Consider the following 16,519-nt stretch of genomic DNA (forward strand, 5'->3'; position numbering starts at 1 on the left):
AAAAACAAACCGCCCTCGCTGCCTGCAAAAAACGCGAATCTCTCTCTTCTCGCTCTTTGTTTCTTTCTCTCTCTTCTCGAAAGCGAAAGCGAACTCGGAAAACAAATCACTCAAAAACGGATCTGAAAGGACCAGAACCAGAATAACAGAAAACCCTAACCCTAGCCGCGGCTTCTCTATTTCTTTTTTTTTTTTCATCTGCGGGGCGAGGACTAGAACTAGATTAGGGTTAAGGTTTAGGGTTAGGTCTAGGGTTAGGGTTAGGGTTTTCTGCGATGGAATGTGGGGGTGGGCGTTGTTGTGGTTCGTCGTGGTGATGACCGGAGGCCGATGTCACCGGCAGAAGAAGATGATGGGTAGGGGTGCGGAAAGAGGCTGCGGCACCGAGGAGAAGCCGTGTCCAATTTCTAGGGCTCCAGCGAAAATTTCAGCGAAACAGCCGGGGAATCCAGAAAAAGAGGTATCATTGGGCGTCGATTTATATGCCCAAGCCCGGAAAGCACTGTCTGATCGCTGCCCATTCGAGACAGAGGAGGCTTTGGCAAATACTGTTTCCACACTTCCGAGTGGATTGGCCTGTTTATTGTCTAAACATTCTGATAGTAGAAAGAGACACAAGAAGTCTCATTCTGACACAAAATCTTCATCCCGACAGTCTCGTGGTGCGAATATTTGGTTGGAGACAGAGGGGTACTTCAGAGAATTGGCATTTCCGGATATTGAAACCCTGGTTGAGGTATCTTCTTCCGTTTCTTTAGCTACCGAGAAGAATTTTTTGATTCCATATATAGGAAACTCCATCGAGGTTAATGGGGTTTCAAGTGAACTTCAGAATGGTGAGAATGCAAATGGTAATGGCATTGTTGCTAAAGAAGAGGACAAGAAAGAGGACAATCAGTTAATGGAAATTGACAGTGTGGAAACTGTAGTTTTGCCCCCGGAAGAAAAGGCTTGTTCTCAGTCCCCTCTATCTAGTGGTCTGGAGTGGCTTTTAGGTTTGAAGAATAAAGTTCTACTGACCTCAGAACGTCCTAATAAGAAAAGAAAACTTTTGGGTAGTGATGCGGGGTTAGAGAAACTTATAATCGCTCGACCATGTGAAGGGAATTCTTCTTTGTGCCACTTTTGCTGCACAGGGGACATGGGAGAACAATCAAACCGATTGATTGTTTGCCGTTGTTGTAATGTTGCTGTGCACCAAAAGTGTTATGGTATGCAAGAGGACATAGATGAAGAATCGTGGTTGTGTACTTGGTGTCGGCATAAGAATGATAAGAATGATGCCAGTAACGGTGAATCAGTGAAGCCTTGTGTGCTTTGCCCAAAGCAGGGTGGTGCTTTAAAACCTCTTCATAAGAGTGAAGATGAGGAGTCTATGGAGTTTTCTCATCTGTTTTGTAGCCAGTGGATGCCTGAGGTTTATGTGGAGGACACAAGGAAGATGGAGCCTATTATGAATATTGATGGAATAAAGGAAACTCGGAAAAAGTTGGTATGCAATGTGTGTAAGGTGAAATATGGTGCTTGTGTTCGATGCAGTAATGGTATGTTTAGTTTTTTAAGTCAGTTTGCACCATTTTGCATCTCAGTAGTTTGAATCTGTGGCAGAACCTGGTTATTTTTCAGACAATGTGAATTCTATTATGCCATCTTATGATATGACTGCTAAATGTTTAAATTTGTTTCATGTCCATGTCTCTCTCTCTCTCTCTCTCTCTCTATACCCATGAGCATTTGAAGAATGTTGACTATTTGTTGTTCCCTCTGAACAGAGTGTATAACTGGACTACAACCAGAAAGTAGCAGTGGTATTAGTTAACCTACTTTACAATTATACAAGGCTTATGTGTTTGTTGTTCCCTTGGTCTATTTGCCTAAGTTATGTATAGCTTTAGTTCCTTATGCATTTATTGGAGACACTGTCATTCATTTTTGAGGGATAACATTCCATCCTTTTCCCTATATCTGTCCCTCTGAAACTAATTGCAATAAATTAAAACTGCAATCTTCTGGCAGAGTTCAATGAGTAATCAACTATACCTGTAATAGCTAGCTATTTGTGAAGTGAAAGCAGGGCATTCTCTGCCTCTGTGATGTTACTGTAGCAGGGCACCTCCATTTATGGGTGTGAATACTTGTACCAAGTGCATTAGATCTCCCACCTTTATAGTAATTAACTGATGTCATTAATCTCGAAGACTGTATATCATTGTACCTCATAATTTCCCTACATTGGAGGTTATTGGATCAAGTTCCATTGAAGTCTTTCACCTTAGTTTCCAATTAATATGCTTCCTATACGGTGATAGGCAAATGCCATTTTGAGAGGTTCAATGTAGTTATATTCATGAATCAGTCTGATCACTAAACTTGAACTCATGTTACCTTGGAGTACTAGGTCCTGTGATGTTTAACATCAAGTATTCTCTCTTCTTTGGTTAATTTCATTTTTTGTTTATTAGTTCTTTTAGTTTTCAATTTTAGTCATGGTCCACTGGTTGGGGTTGGGGGTTGGTTGGAGCTTGAAACTGTTATATGATACGATACTACAGAACAAGATCTAAAATGCCGTTTTATTTGTTAAGCAGCTGTTAAGCTATTACGGACCTACAGTTATGCTCAATATGTTTCTTTCTTGTAAAAAGCCTATAAAATAATATGTTTCTTTCTTGTAAAAAATGTCTAAGTTACTGTGGCAAAGAACTTAATTAACCAATGAAGTCGAGTTTGAACCCTTCCTTTTTTTGGATCAGTTTTTTTTTGGGACATGTGTGAAGTGTCAATTATGACATCATTGGGAATTTTTGATTATGTGGTGAATCATAGTTCAATCCTAATGGTTGAATGAAGAGACTAATTTTGCAAAATTTAAATGGTTTTACCTCTTGTATTCTTGTCCTTGTTGATGGTGTGGAAAAGTGCTGACTTTTATAGTTTTGAAGGTGATTGGGGGAGTTGATGCCATATCTGCAAAGTTTCTCAGAAGTAGAAGGAACTTCTCTGCTTCGTTTCATCTTTTTTTGCCTAATTTGTTCAACATGTCGCTGTGTCCTTGTGTTGGTCTTGAAGGATGACTGCACTTCATTACGATGTGATGAAGATCTTAAGCAAAGAAAACAAAGAAGAAATTGAAAATATGAGATATAGACGATCATTTCACTCTGTTAATTCATGGTCTCCAAAATAGTAGCTTGTCGGCTTCGGTACAATATTGGTAAGAAACATAAATTAGAAATCCCTTAAGAAGGCAGTTGTCCTGATGTTGTTTGCTTTACGAGGAGAGTATGTGCCTAGGTTTCACCCCCATTTAGTCGAGCATTTGAAATATGAGACCTATTTGCCTAATGAAAAAGAGAAAGCATGCTTACTTTAGAGCATTAGTTAGGAAAGTCACACCTATCAGAAAAAAAAAGCATTAGTTAGGAAGGTGATAGGATGCAAAGCTCTTATGAATGAATGGTTTTTCATTATGATTTCAGAGGGTGGGAGGCAGGAAGAGGACCTTAACTGTCAATGAGGCAAATCTCCATGTATATTTGTTTGATTTCCACCTATTGTTTTCTGTCAGCATCTGATGTATGGTTTCACCACAAAAAATAAGCTTCTCTGATGCTACATTTGCAGCACTTGCCCTTGTATGGAAATTTAATGGCATCAAGGTTTTTGTGTTTGCATCACAGTCTAGCAAGGGCAATTGTATTTTTGTCATCTGTGTATTCTCTTTGTAAATGATCAAAATTTTGTTTTTTTTCTAGAGCCTGTGGAATGTCCTACCTTAAGCGCTAATAGGCTAAGATCTATTTTGGTTAGGAGTCTATTGAGGTATACATGGACTCTTGTTATCCAATCAGAGTTCTTGGCTGTTAGGGCTCTTTCTGCACTCTATGGAACTGAGGTTGCTTTAAAAGGTCACTGCTAATAAAGCTAACTATATGATCAGGTTCTGGGGTGTACTACTTTTCCTCTATTTTTATCAGGTTTTGTATTGTAGGGAAGGAATTCTCATCCTTCTCTTGTACGTTCATTTTTAATGAAAATGTGCCTGTTTCTGATTAAAAAAAGAAGAAGCTAACTATATGATCATCATTCTGTGTTACCTATAAAAAAATGATTATCATGCTGTGTTGCTGAGCAGGCATCTGTTCTTTGATATGCTTGTTTTTATTGGGTCCATCCATTAAATATTCTGTTTGATGTGGTATCTGCAGTCTGTGCGGTTCTTCCTATTTTTCTTATTTGGTGTCTTCAGTTCATGTGTTAGTACCATATTTCACCTTAGATGGTTTGCTCCTATAATGCTGGAGTGCTTGATGTCTTGAAGTATAGGTGCTTGTTGCTGCTGTTTTCATTCTTTTCTTAATTTGGGGGGTTTAATGTATTAATGGTTCTCCTTCTGGTAATTCAGGAGCTTGCAGAACTTCTTTCCATCCCATATGTGCAAGGGAAGCAAGACACAAAATGGAGATTTGGGGAAAATTTGGTTGTGACAATGTAAGCCTTTTCTTTTTTTATTTTAGAATGAAATTTAGAATTATTTGTCATCATTAATTTCTGATAGTGAGGCTTGTTGACTACAATGACCATTTTGCTTTGGCACTTCTATAGCTTGAGCTACGGGCCTTTTGTTTAAAGCATTCAGAAGTCCAGGATGTTAGCAGCACCCAACAGTTAGGAGATTTTTCTGCAGCTGTTGGCAGCAACACTTCAAGTCACCCACCAGTGACATCAGTTAACAAACCACAAAAGTTAAAGATTGGTCTCAGAAATGGTGATAAAATTGCTGTTCATATGGAAACACCTGATAACAATTCCAATAAATTGAGTGATGGTGAATTTCAAGAAACGGGATTGCCAAATATCAGATCAAAGGCTGAACTTATGTCAGGATGTGCTGATGCACAGCAACTCATTGGTATGCGTATGCTAGAGACGATTAACAGTGAAGGTGTTAATCCATCCGACTCCATAAATCTTGCACTGATTCTAAAGAAGGTAGTGTTATAATATTTTATTTGTTTATGAGCTTCCATACCATTTTCTCAGCAATTCATTCGAATAAAAATATTACTTAAAGCTTTTTTAAGTTTCATATTTCTGGTTCTACAGTTAATTGAGCGGGGGAAAGTCACTGTGAAAGATGTAGCACTGGATATTGGAGTTTCACCTGATTCGTTGGCTGCAACACTTGCTGTAATGCATAAATACCCAATCTCTTACATTAAGTTATAGCATCTGAAAGTAGTTCTACCTTCAAGGTTGCTTTTCTTTTGTCATGTCATCATTTTATTTCTTCTTTTGTGAACATGGTCACTGCAGGATGATCACTTGGTCCCTGACTTGCAATGCAAAATACTGAAATGGCTTAAGGATCATGCTTACATGGGTACCTTGCAAAAAAATTTGAAAGTCAAAATAAAATCTGCAATTTCATCGACGGATGAAATTGGAGAAGTTGATGGTTCTAATGCTGTGCTTGTCTCTGAGACTGATATTCCAGAACCAGTTCCTGTGAAGTCAGTTCCCCCACGGAGAAGAACCAAAAGCAACGTTAGAATTTTGAAGGATAACAGAATAATATGCTCATCTGAAGAAACATTTAGTGACAATGGAACAGTAATGGATGAAGTTAACACAGATCAACTTGCTGGTGAACTTGAAAATTCAAGCAAAAGATCTTTTCCTAGTGCCACTGAAAAGGTAAGCTTATCATATTACAATTAATTGGTCAATATCTTGTAGCCGGTGAAATTTAAGTAGTTTCCAAGAGATAGATTTTTGGATCTTGAGACTTAAAAGTTTGTCTTCTGTCTTGTTTATAGAAAAAAGAAATCAACTAATGTTGTATTCATATTTCAGTTTTGGTGTTTAAACTTGCTTCTTGTTACTTGTTTCATTATCCTCTGATGGAAGATTGACTTGTGCTCTTGACGAGTATCAGTAGTTGATTAATGGTTTCCACATAACTCCCATTACCTGGTATGTTGATTTGGGTGCCTGTGTACCAGCCTTGCAGAGATTTTTTCTTTTTATCAGTATGGTGGATTATGTAGATTCATTTTTCTGATTCAGTCAATTTCCCTCCTTTTCTAGCAGAGTCAAGTACTATGACTGTTCTAATTCTTCCCACTGTGTGTTTGTCCTTCCACCTCTGTGTAAAACCACATTTATAACTTCCAAAGGAGAGGTCGAGGAGAAGTTGTTCTTGGTTCTAATCTTCTAGTTTCTCCTTTTTTCACTCTACGGCTTGTTTGACAACCGACACTCTCCTTTTAGTCATCTCAGTTCAGGGTTTCCATTATTTGTAAAATCTTTTTCCTTAGTAAAGTGTTATTTTCCCTTATTTGTAAAACCTTTTTCCTTAGTAGCATTTTTTCATTCATGCCTATCAAACTATTTTTTCAGTAAAATCCTATTTTTGTTCATGCTTACCACCAAAATTAAGGAAATTTTTTTGTTCATAGTAAAATCTTATCTTTATTCAACAAGAAAGGTCTTAATTTTGATTTTTTGTATATCATGAATATTGTAGGTATAGAATTTGTTTTGCCTCTGGAAAGTTGGTTTGTTGGAGCTCTTTTTATCCAGGTATCGTTCTTCCTATGAAATCTGATCTGTCATCGGCAGGAACTTGTCCACCCATATTAGTGTTATTAGAAATCGTGCAGTGTTGATCTTTCAAACTTTCTCACATTTTCTACTTTAGGTACATTGTAGTTTGAAGGTGATGCTGTCATTTTGTTTGGTGTAAAACACAAATTTTTGCAAAAGAACAACTGGCTCATTTAGGTCATCACTGCACCAGTCTACTAAGCACCCTTTCCATAGTTGGAGTAACCGAGTGATTTATCACTTGTTGCTGGGGCAGAACAACTGAAGCCAGCTCGTTAATGTCTATGTTTATGTCAAATGTCTCATTTGGAGTTTATCTTTTCCTGCTGGAAAAGAAAAAAAGGGAAGGAGGGAGGGGTGGCTGTTTGTCACATTTCAATATAACATCAATATTGACACTATACTGATTGGAAATTACTAAATGTGTGTATTTTAAGAATTGAAGCAATTTTATGCATATTTTACTGGTATGCTATATTTAGCATTCATATTTCATTTCCAAGTTTCTGTTTGTGTGGCTGTGCTTTTTGCTTGATAAGCTAGAACCATTGCTGTAAATTGGTGGTTTGCTAAGTACTCTGCAACAAGCTTGAGCAGAACAGTGCTAAACTAGAGTTGTTAAAATGCTTTTGTGAGTCAGGTTGTTGGTGATTCTTTGTTCCCTAGATACCTATGTGGCTGCATAATCTATTTTTTTGACAGGTAAATGATAAAATTGCATAAAAAGCGCTAAAAAAAATGCAATCCACCAAAGGACACAGGATGTTTATAATGGAAGCCAAAAGGCACAACCAAGAAAGAGTCCATAAAAACAACTCCCCTCCCTTAGTGATAACCCAACCAATCAACAAAATTGAATAAAGATATATAACATCTACATTTATGAACGATTTCATCCACGAGAACAAGTTACTAATAAAATAACTTTTTAGGGCATGATTGGATTGCTCTTCATTATCAAAAGACCTTGGATTCCTTTCTTCCCATATAGTTCAGAAAATGAACATTGGAGCTGCCCTGCTATCCTTTTATGTCTTTTACCCACAAAGGATTCATGCCACCCTACAAGGAGTCTCTTAGTATGGAAGAATGCACCTAAGAAACACCAAACAAAGCTAAAAGGAATCGCTAAAGGATGCTTGCCACGGTGATGTTGGATATGATTGATGGATTCTTCTTCAACTTTACAAAGATAACATGTGTTAGCCAATGACTGCCCCCTCCTTTGAAGCTGGTCTAAGTTTAGCACCTTTCCCTAACTAGGTTCCCATGCAAAGAAGCTTCTTGTAGAAAGGAATGCATGGATTCCAAATTGTAATTGTAAAATGAGTAGAAGCTCCTCCCCACACTACTCGTCTTTCAAACAATTCACCCTCCTTCTATTTCCCCTGTCAGAGCATATTCTGCTGTAAAAGGTGTCACAGTCCTTTTTGATTGATTTCCATAATTCAACCCCATATCCCGCTCTTACTTCGCAAGACTTCCACCCTCCATATTACCCATATTTTCCCCTTATGACTTGTTTCTAGAATGCTCCCTTTTTTTTTTCTCTGTACAAATAATCAACCACTTCACTAAATGCAATTTTTTTCTCCATTTCCTTGACACCCACCCTAGAGAAAGTCACTTTGAATCTTCTCAAGTCTCAATCTAACTTTTCTTGTAATACTATACAAGACCATGAAGTATATGGGAAGGCCGGATAAAGTGCTCCTAATCAATGTGAACTTTCCTCTTTTAGATATATTGCCTTTTCCACATTGACATCCTCTAACAAAAACACTCCACCCAATCCCATACAACCATTGATTTAAAAGGAGCACCTAAAGGAAGACCCAGGTAAGTAGAAAGCAACTTTCCAACTCTTCATCCTAGCTCGTTGGCCAAGTCCTTTGTATTCTCCACTTTTCCAATTGGAATCAGTGTGCTCTGTTCTAAATTAACTTTCAGACCCAAAATCTCAAACTGCATAAGCAGCCAGCTTAGATGCACTATTTGATCTTGAGAAGCCTCACAAAAGATAAATAGTATCATCTACAAACAAGAAGTGAGATGCCTTCTCTCTTTCACCCCCTCTGCCCCTCTCTGCGAAGGCAACTGCATAATATTTATTTCATGTAAGACATTTTCATGGCATGTCTTATCTCTAAATCAGTGACTAATGTGATGTTAAGCAACTTTTTTGTTTAACAAATTTTTTTTCCAGAGTGCTGATAAAAGGTTTTTATCACTTACCAATTAGCACAAATAAGAAAAGGACTAGCAAAACTAATAAATCTAAATAGCCATAAGGTGATGAAAACCTGCAAGAGAAATATACATGGGTCTTCTATGATAAGCGGTAAAAGATACCAGGATGATTTCGTAAGCCCTGAAAGCAATCTCAATGATCATGGTGAATTTATTTTAAGGGTTGACGGAGAGCAAGATAAGGGGGAGGAGGAACCGAGTTGATCATGGTTGTTCTGTAGAGGGCAGAAACACCTACCTTTCCTGTGTCTTGCCGTCTTTTAGACACTTCTAGAGAGTCCATTTTTGTGCACTTCAACAAATGATTGTGCCTTTATGTTACTTGACTTTTTTTTCCTGATAAGTGACCTTAATGTTACGTGACTTAATATAAAGTTATTCTTTTGTTTGCTATGATTTTACCATACATTTACTGACTAAAACAAAGAAGAATCGTATGTTCCATTAAGAAACTTAGAACCATGCTCACTCAACTATTCTCCCTTAGCTTGATATTCTTGATATTGGGAAGTTGCCTAGTCTAGATATGATACTCTTGTTGTTATATGTAGGCCTAGTTGTGTCTTTTGTTTTTGGGTGAAAAAGGGTGTGTAGTTAGTTTCTTTGATGGCCACTTGTTTTATTGCCAAATGAACTATTGAATATGAAATCCACTTGAAAAGCTATTCTACTTGTGTTAAGTAGACTGTAATAATCTTTGTCTAACAAATAAAGGTTTGCTGTAAAATGACCTATGAAAAGCAAAACCCACGTAAAAACCTGTTTATGCGTTCACTAGAATGTACAATCACTCAGTCACAAGCTTATTTTATGTGAAATGGTGGAATTTTGTTGAGAATAACTTTTTGGAAATAAATTTAAGGTGACGGAAAGAACTATCTGACTTGATTTTGACTTACTCTTGATCCACTTTTGACAAGTGGTCTTTTCCTTCCATGTTCCCATGCTTGCATTCTCATTTAGAATGAGATTTAATGTAATCTATATATATATTGATAGATAAAGAAAATTATATATATTGATAGATAAAAATCATATGAATTATTCTACGAACATCATATGAATTTTACCCATTGAATTTTGGTTTCTTAGCTTGGGTGTCTTTATCCCTAAAGTGTGACATTGTGGAGTATGATTTCATTGGTTGTTCTTCTTTCATTGGTAAATAAAATAGATTTGTTCCCTTACAACAAGGGAAAGAAAGGAAGAAGATCGCAAGCACGAAGAGGAAGTTCAAAGTGTAAATATATGTGAAGCAGAATCGAAGTTGAAAATCCTTAACATGTATATGTTTTTCCATTATCTTTTTGTTTTCTAAATGTGCTAGGAAATCAGAATTGTGATTAACAAAACAATGCTTTCATTGTTACTAAAATTTATAAAATTTACACAAAATTAGGTGTGCTTTACCATGTCATTTTTTATTGATCCAAAAAAAGTAATTTTATAATTTTTCCCAAACCAAATTGAAGAATCCAACCAAGCATGTGCAAGACAACTTAAAATTGTTTTATGTGGGTGGGCCCATTTGCACTTTGCCACTTGCTTGTCCACTCTGTTACGAGATATGAGATAGCAAATGAATCTCCATTCCTAAATTCTATATTTGAGTTAAGATGGACTTATCCAATGGTCCAATACTAGAATTTTATAGGTAATGAAGTTACTGATCCTTATTAAATTTGAGATTTAGTTTAATTGTTTCTTTTTCCTTATTCTATTAGGATTGGTTTGAGGTTAGTTCCATCCATTAGCTTTCCTTTGTTTGTATTCTCATTGGTTGCTTGTACGCATTTTGTGTACATGAGATGTGCTTCCTCTTTGTTAGGTGCTTTTTAATCCATCATATTTATGTCTTACCAAATTTTTTTTTTCCCCTTTGTCAAATTATCGGTCTACATATAAGCTTGTAAGCCTTTCTTAAAGAACGAGAAAAACAATAATGCTAATGATGACGATGATGATGGGTTTGGAGTTGCTACTTGTTTTATAGTCCTCCATCACAACATATCCCACATAAGTAAAATGAAATTTGGGGTGAATGAGCATAGTGTGGAGCGAAAATGGATCACTCCTTTTATAAATTATTCTACGAAGAAAAGTTGTAGGCATATTTGCTTTTCATGGAGCATGGACTTGTATAAGCCCATAGGTCATAGGAAAAGCACCAAAGGAGTGCAACACATGCATTGAAGGGGGTATACAGGAGTGCACTGGAGCCTATGTTGTAGCCCTTTTTTTAGAAGGTTATTGTGATAGATATATCTAGTTATTATTATTGTCTTTTTTTAAATTTGCATATATCCACCTTGTACACATTCTTTGATATTAAGGTCAATAGGGAGGGTTCGATGGCTGGTTTTTGTGATGGGAATTGCTGGAATTTTAGATTTAGAAGGAACTTTTTGGATAAGGAGTTGATTAAGGTAGATTCTTTGCTGCAACTTCTGAACCCTTTCTCTGTTTCTAGTCACTTGAAGTATCCATTGGTTTGGAAGATTGCTGAGGAAGCCTTGTTCTCCATCAACACCTATTACTTGTCTTGTGTTTTGGTAGAAGTCTCCACATACCCGATCAAGCTCTTGGAATTCAAGAGCGTGCTCCAAGGTTAAGATTTTATTGTATGGGAAGTAGTGTGAGAGAAAGAATCACTATTGTGACTAATTTATGAGGAAAACGTGGAGTATGGTAAACAGGTGTTTCTTTTGCAATGAAGATAATAACACTTTTGATACTTCCTCATCCACTGTGTATGAACTTCTAGATTATGGTCGTTGGTGTTCTTCTTGGTGAGTGTTTCGGGGGTGTTTTTTCCTATTTAGTTTGAGATGCTATCCTAAGTTGGCATGGTGAGTATCTATCTTGTATATCACGGGCCACTATTTTAGTGTCTCTTCGCAATATATATACTTTTCTTTACTAATAATAATAAAAACAATAAAAATTGGCATGGTGATTTCGTGGGAACCAAGCTCAATGCAATGTGGAAGCTGATTCCTTTGTTTTTTTTAAATCACTTGGAAGGGGTACCTTTGAAGGTGAGGATTAGTCAAGCTTGGTGATGAAATGTGTCCTTAAAACTTTGCTTATGTGGTATGTTGCATAGTTTTAAAAGGCGCACTTAAAGTGTGCCTAGGCTTAAGGCGTAGCCATTCCCTAGTTACAACGTCTTGTTTGCCTTGTCTATCTTACTTTTTTTATTTTATTTTTTTTGTTGATGGGTTCTTTACTTTTCATTTTTTAACACTTTTATTCTTGAAATTTCTAATTGTATATTGAAATTTTTATAATTTTATTACTTTTTTTGTTGAATGCTTCTTTTAAATGTTTGAAATGTTCAATTTTTTATTGACTGGATTGGATGTTGGATCATATTTTATAAAATTGATATGCATACTAGGTTAGGTTTCACTTTACTCGGGCACGCGCTTTGTGTTGTGCCTTGCACCTAAGTTATAGGATACTTTTGTGCCTTAGGTGCGCCTTGCGCCTTTAAAACTATGGTCTGGTGTTGATTTTGGTTCTACTTGTTTGTCTCTTTTTTGGAGTTAGTTGATAGTATGTGGATTATTTAGCTAGGTAGTAGTTTTGTTTGGTTTCGTTTCCTAGTCCATTGGTTGTATTCATTGTGTGTAGATGGGATGCACCCCCTTTTTATGAGGTGCTTTTAATCCATTGTCTTTATTTGCCTATAAAAAAATGCACCTTGTATGTGCTTTATATTGATGGTTTATTTATTCTATGATTTTATCATATATATGGGTGTGGAATGCACTCAAAACAATTGTGAAAGAAAAAGAGAAGTAATCATTCTTACCATGGATGAATTTGACTTATATTTTGAAATTAGAATGTTCACTATTAACAAACAAAGTTCTATATAGTTATAAAATATATGTAATCTATATATAACTTTTTGAGCATTATTTGCTTTTACCATTTATTGACTGAGAAAATAATTGTCCTTCTTTACCATACCATTCTCAAGGATGCCTGGAAAACAACGTAATTGTTATTATTTACTTATTATTATTTTTTCTTTTTGTTGGGGGAATAGTGACACGGACTTTATGAGTAAAAGGACTAGTATTTGAAGAAGTAGAAGTCAAACCAGCACAAGTCAGGCCAAAAAGAAAACAGAACAACTATATAAATTGAGGATGAAGTGGGGGATCTGTTTAAGGAATTCTTTGAACATGGGTCCTTTTCAAAATGTCTGAATTCTACATTCCTGGTCCTTATCCCCAAGAAGGGAGGAGCTGAAGATCTGGGGGATTTTAGGCCCATTAGCTTGCTTGGGGGGTTGTATAAACTATTGGCCAAAGTCCTTGCGAATAGGCTAAGAAAGGTGCTGGATAGAGTCGTCTCAGTAGATCAAAATGCGTTTGTGAGTGGGAGACAGATTTTAGATGCGTCCTTGGTGGCGAATGAGGTGATTGATTATTGGCTCAAAAGGAAAGAGAAAGGGTTGATATGCAAGTTGGACATTGAAAAAGCCTATGACAGCATCAATTGGAAGTTTTTGATGAAAGTGCTTCGGAAGATGGGTTTTGGGGTCCGATGGATGGATTGGATGTGGTGGTGTATTTCCACTGCTAAATTTTCCATCTTAATCAATGGGGAGCCTGCCGGTTTCTTCTCAAACTCAAGGGGACTGCGGCAAGGAGACCCTCTCTCTCCATATCTCTTCGTCTTGGGGATGGAGGTTCTTAGTACCCTTCTTAGACGGGCTGGTGAGGGGGGTTTTATTACCGGCTGTAGGCTTCGGGGAAGAGGGGGTGAGGAGCTGGCTGTTTCACACCTACTTTATGCGGACGACACAATCATCTTTTGTAAAGCTGAAAGAGAGCAAGTAACCAATCTAAGTTGGATATTGGCATGGTTTGAGGCGGCCTCGGGACTTAGAATTAATCTGGCTAAGAGTGCCCTCATTCCCGTGGGGCAAGTGGATGAGTTGGAGGAGTTGGCGGCTGAACTAGGATGCAGATTGGGGGCATTACCCACTGTCTATTTGGGGCTGCCCCTGGGAGCGCATCATAAAACGGTCTCTTCTTGGGACGGGGTGGAAGAAAGAATGAGAAGAAGACTAGCCAAGTGGAAAAGACAATACATTTCGAAGGGAGGTAGAATTACTCTTATCAAGAGTACTTTGGCCAGCATACCTACCTATTTTCTCTCCCTTATCCGCATCCCTAGGTCCGTTTCAAAAAGGATTGAGAAAATCCAAAGAGACTTCCTTTGGGGGGAGGTAGCCTGGAGAGGAAAGCTCACCTAATAAAGTGGAAGGTGGTTTGTAGCCCCAAGGAGGAGGGAGGTTTAGGCATCCGAAAGATTAATTTTCTGAATAGAGCCTTGTTGGGAAAATGGGTGTGGAGATATGCTTATGAGAAAGAGAACCTGTGGAAAATGGTGATAGGGGTTAAGTATGGCCAAGAGGGATGCGGGTGGAGGACAAAGGAAGCTGGTGGGCCTCACGGAGTGGGATTGTGGAAGGAGATCATGAAGGAAGCTGACTGGTGTTGGGAGAGCATTGTTTTTAAGGTAGGAAAGGGGACCAGAGTGCTATTCTGGACGGATAAATGGTGTGGTAATGAGGCGCTGTCTCAAACCTTCCCTCAGCTTTTTACCTTGGCAGGGAATAGGAATGCCAAAGTCAGTGAAGTGTGGGACTCGAGCATGGGTCAAGGAAGCTGGAATCTGAGACTGGTTAGAGACTTCAACGATTGGGAGTTGGACCAGATAGGTAATATGTTGACTCTGCTGAGGGACTTCAGAACTTCTACTGAGGATGATACAGTGAGATGGAAAGAGGAAGGCAATGGCGTTTTTGGGGCTAAGGGGGCCTATAAAGTGCTGGTGGGGTCTTCAGCCTGTGCCTTCCCGAATAGACGCATTTGGTTGGATAAGGTCCCAACAAAAGTGTCTTTTTTTGCTTGGGAAGCCTCGTGGGGGAAGATCCTCACCTTGGATAAGCTTCAGAGAAGGGGGTGGCAACTCCCGAATCGATGTTTTTTGTGCGGCTGCGAAGAGGAAAATGCGGATCATATTCTAGTTCACTGTACAGTGGTTAAATCTCTTTGGGAGATTGCACTCGCTATTTTTGGAGTCCAGTGGGTGTTCCCAAATTCAGTTATAGATGTGCTTCTTAGTTGGAGGGGTTCTTTTGTGGGAAAAAAAAGAAAAAATACATGGAATTCCATTCCGTTGTGTATATTTTGGACGGTGTGGAAGGAAAGAAACCGGTTAGCGTTTAGAGGAGGGTCTTTAGATATTCAAAAATTCAAGAATTTTTTGTATGTAATTTGTGGAGGTGGGCTAGGGTGTACATTGGTGAGGATTCATATTCTCTTTTAGGCTTTTTAGAGTGGCTTGCGGTCACTTGAGGGTGGGTGAGGTTGTGGCAGCCTTTCTTCTTGGGCTTTTGAGTATACTACCTGTATACATGCGGCTTATCAGCCTTCATTAATATATTCTGATGTTTATCTATCAAAAAAAAAAAATAAATTGAGGATGAAGAACCAATGAAATGAGCCAATCAGCCAAAGTTTGAACCAAACTTTTTTTTATTTATATATTATATTTTCCATCATAAGGTATTTCAATGGATTGTCATTTGGTTTGATGAAAACATGCATGATATTGAAAGAGATAGCTATGTTACTTTGAAATACGAAAATTACCCCTAAGGCTTAGTGCAGATGGTATATAATTGGGTGGGGATGGGGAAATTCCAGCTCCAATCTCATAACCTGGAAAAAATTATTCTGATAAAATTAAGAAAATTAGTGGGGAATGTGGTAATTTTCTACGAAATTATGTAAAGACATTAATGCACAATAATTTAGTGTGCAAATGTGGTAATTAGATATGTTCATAAATAGCATGTGCTAGGGTGCTAAAGTTGGATGCTTGTGGATGTTTATGGAAGATGAATTAAAATAAATGCATTCATGCGTTAATGTCAACGTTTTGATATCATCTAATGATGCTGAAATACAAGCATATTCTTATTGGGGATCTTGTTCTTCATTTGAGATTTGGTAGACTCCCTTCATTTGGGAAACCTTGTTTTGAGATTGGGAAGGGATTGTGGCCAGGAGACGAATGAATATAAATACATTCATACATTAATGTCAACGTTTTGATATCATCTAATGACGCTGAAATACAAGCATATTCTTATTGGGGATCTTATGCTCCATTTGAGATTTGGTAGACTCCCTTCATTTGGGAAACCTTGTTTTGTGATTGGGAAGGGGTTGTGGCCAGGCAGTGAGATTTGTGTTTATGGTTTTGTTGTCTTTGTGGGGAACTCTATTTTTGTTTAGCCTTTTCATGTCCATGTACATTGTCTTTCTGAAGGGCCTCTCCTCTTTCTTGTACTTAATGCGGTTATAGCTTCCCAAAAAATGGGTATGTATCATGTACAATATTCAAATGCAACATCTTCTATACCTTGTATGCATTTTGAAATGGTTTCACATTATTTCTTTTATGAAGTTAATATTAGCTTCTTAGTGGTCTAATATTTTAGTTCAACATTAACCCCATCCTGCCGCCAGTTCTAATTAGGTTAGATAACCGTCCCATATAATTTATTAGGCATGGGATATAGAAACTTTAATCTTCTATGATGGGAATTGGAATCCTGCAAATTTTG

At 37.6% G+C, this 16,519-nt stretch overlaps 1 protein-coding gene across 3 annotated transcripts in view; it reads left to right on the forward strand.

Moving 5' to 3' along the window:
* LOC117907098 overlaps positions 1-16,519 on the forward strand; it is a 30,032-nt gene continuing 13,513 nt past the window's right edge. For 2 of the 3 annotated variants that reach the window (XM_034820472.1, XM_034820473.1), the window contains exons 1-5: positions 1-1,544; positions 4,406-4,491; positions 4,606-4,992; positions 5,107-5,190; positions 5,317-5,697. In XM_034820472.1, the coding sequence (XP_034676363.1) occupies positions 281-1,544; positions 4,406-4,491; positions 4,606-4,992; positions 5,107-5,190; positions 5,317-5,697 (2,202 nt within the window). In that variant the 5' untranslated portion in view covers positions 1-280. Of the gene's footprint in view, positions 1,545-2,942; positions 3,215-4,405; positions 4,492-4,605; positions 4,993-5,106; positions 5,191-5,316; positions 5,698-16,519 lie in introns of all 3 variants that reach the window. The other variant, XM_034820474.1, reaches the window with a different exon arrangement.

Source organism: Vitis riparia, chromosome 18 (genome assembly GCF_004353265.1).
Source record: "Vitis riparia cultivar Riparia Gloire de Montpellier isolate 1030 chromosome 18, EGFV_Vit.rip_1.0, whole genome shotgun sequence".
Taxonomy (NCBI): Eukaryota; Viridiplantae; Streptophyta; class Magnoliopsida; order Vitales; family Vitaceae; genus Vitis; species Vitis riparia.